This window comes from Penaeus monodon, chromosome 28 (assembly GCF_015228065.2).
Source record: "Penaeus monodon isolate SGIC_2016 chromosome 28, NSTDA_Pmon_1, whole genome shotgun sequence".
In the NCBI taxonomy this organism is placed as follows: domain Eukaryota; kingdom Metazoa; phylum Arthropoda; class Malacostraca; order Decapoda; family Penaeidae; genus Penaeus; species Penaeus monodon.
In genome coordinates, this window is record NC_051413.1 from 30,525,252 (window position 1) to 30,526,836 (window position 1,585).

The following is a 1,585-nucleotide window of genomic DNA, read 5'->3' on the forward strand; positions in this document are numbered from 1 at the left end:
CAAATATGAAGATCTGTTTTGTTTACAATACTTTAATCTTTCATGACCTGTAAAAGTTAGGCATCTGACAGTTCAATTTTGTAATCCCATATTTATTGTAATTTGACTGCCACTTAAGAATCGACAAAAGCACATTGCAGAATGAAGGTTTTATTGGTTATTTTTGTCATTACTGTGCTATAATTTCTCAAGTCTAGAACCTTGATCTGCTTAATATGGCTCAAGGTATACCTGCAGTCTCCTTTGTAGATGCACTAGGTGTTATTTAACAATGAATTTGTAACCCAACAGCACACCTGGAACTTATGTCTCCACTTCTGCGTGGAGGCTCAGGCTGGCTACCACGTGTTCCCAAGCTCTCGTCTCATTCCTCATCTACCTCCTCCTCCAAATCACTAAGTCTTGGGGACTCTATGAGTGAAGTCCTACCTCCCCCTCCTACACCTAATCCCAGTGTGGATGTGCCTGCGCCTCCACCAGAGCAAGTCAGTGTCAAGGGAACAAGTAATGCAGCAACTGAAAAGAACAGGTAGTTGGCCGGATGAATGTTTAAATGCTTGTTGGTCTATTGGTTACCATACTAGAAGATTCTTCCTTGGCTCTTTCTTTACTATTTATGACAATACTGGAATAAGAATAAGTGTCTGAATCCTATTTATTTCACCCCATTAAATACGTTGAGATTCTGATATAGTGTACCTTACAACTGATAAATTTCTGTTATCTAGTGATTCTCTGGAGCTTCTGTGTGCCACAATGAAGCATCAAATAATTTCACGGGCATTTTATGGGTGGTTAGCCCATTGCCGACATCTCAGAACAGTTCGTACTCATTTGGCTGGCTTGGTGTTGCCATCAGCCTCCACACCACCACACAATCCTGGTGAGTTAGTAGAAAAGGAAAGTCATTATTTCTAATTTGAAGTCATTCTTATGGTTTATGTGCTATTGAAAGATGATTTTTAATGTAGAATGTCACATCAATGTCATCTTTAAAGAGGGCAGAAAAAAAGTGTGACTGACTAAATTAGAGATCAACTACTTTTGTTATTCCATGCATTTTATCATGGTCTTTTCTTGTTTAAGAGTGGGAGGAAGGAGTGACGGAGGATGTGTGGAAGTCATTGCACATCGATGGTAGATTGACCAAGCAGGAGGAACTGCTTGCCCGGGTGTACCTTGGGGGTGTTTCTTCTCAGATCAGAAAGGAGGTGAGGAACAGTGGACAGGGAAGAGAGGTTATTAGTTTAGGAGAGATTATGTGGTATATGATTATATGATTAGAAATAGAGATTATCCTTTGTTTATAATCCTCCTTGTGCATATTGTTTCTATAAGTACCTCTTGATGTGCCTCTTCATTGAAACCCCATGGACCTTTCACAGTTGATTTGTCTGCACTTGCAGCTTTAGATTATTTTATCAGTTAACTCCTTCAAGAAACTTTTGCTATTTTTTTTATCAGGTTTGGCCTTATCTTCTTAATCATTATGACTTTGGAAGTTCTGTTGAGGAACGGGAAGAACAGGACCGACGGGTGAGTTTTGTATTCTTGTGCATGCATATCTTATACAAAAAAGAGAAGA

The 1,585-nt window shown here is 39.2% G+C and overlaps 1 protein-coding gene across 1 annotated transcript in view; it reads left to right on the forward strand.

Moving 5' to 3' along the window:
• The window catches only part of LOC119591165 (small G protein signaling modulator 1-like), a gene marked incomplete at its 3' end in the record, with an annotated part of 183,708 nt that overhangs the window by 181,384 nt on the left and 739 nt on the right, over positions 1-1,585 (forward strand). Inside the window, 4 exon segments of the mRNA XM_037939874.1 lie at positions 292-529; positions 729-883; positions 1,087-1,211; positions 1,465-1,536. Of these exon segments, the coding sequence (XP_037795802.1) occupies positions 292-529; positions 729-883; positions 1,087-1,211; positions 1,465-1,536 (590 nt within the window).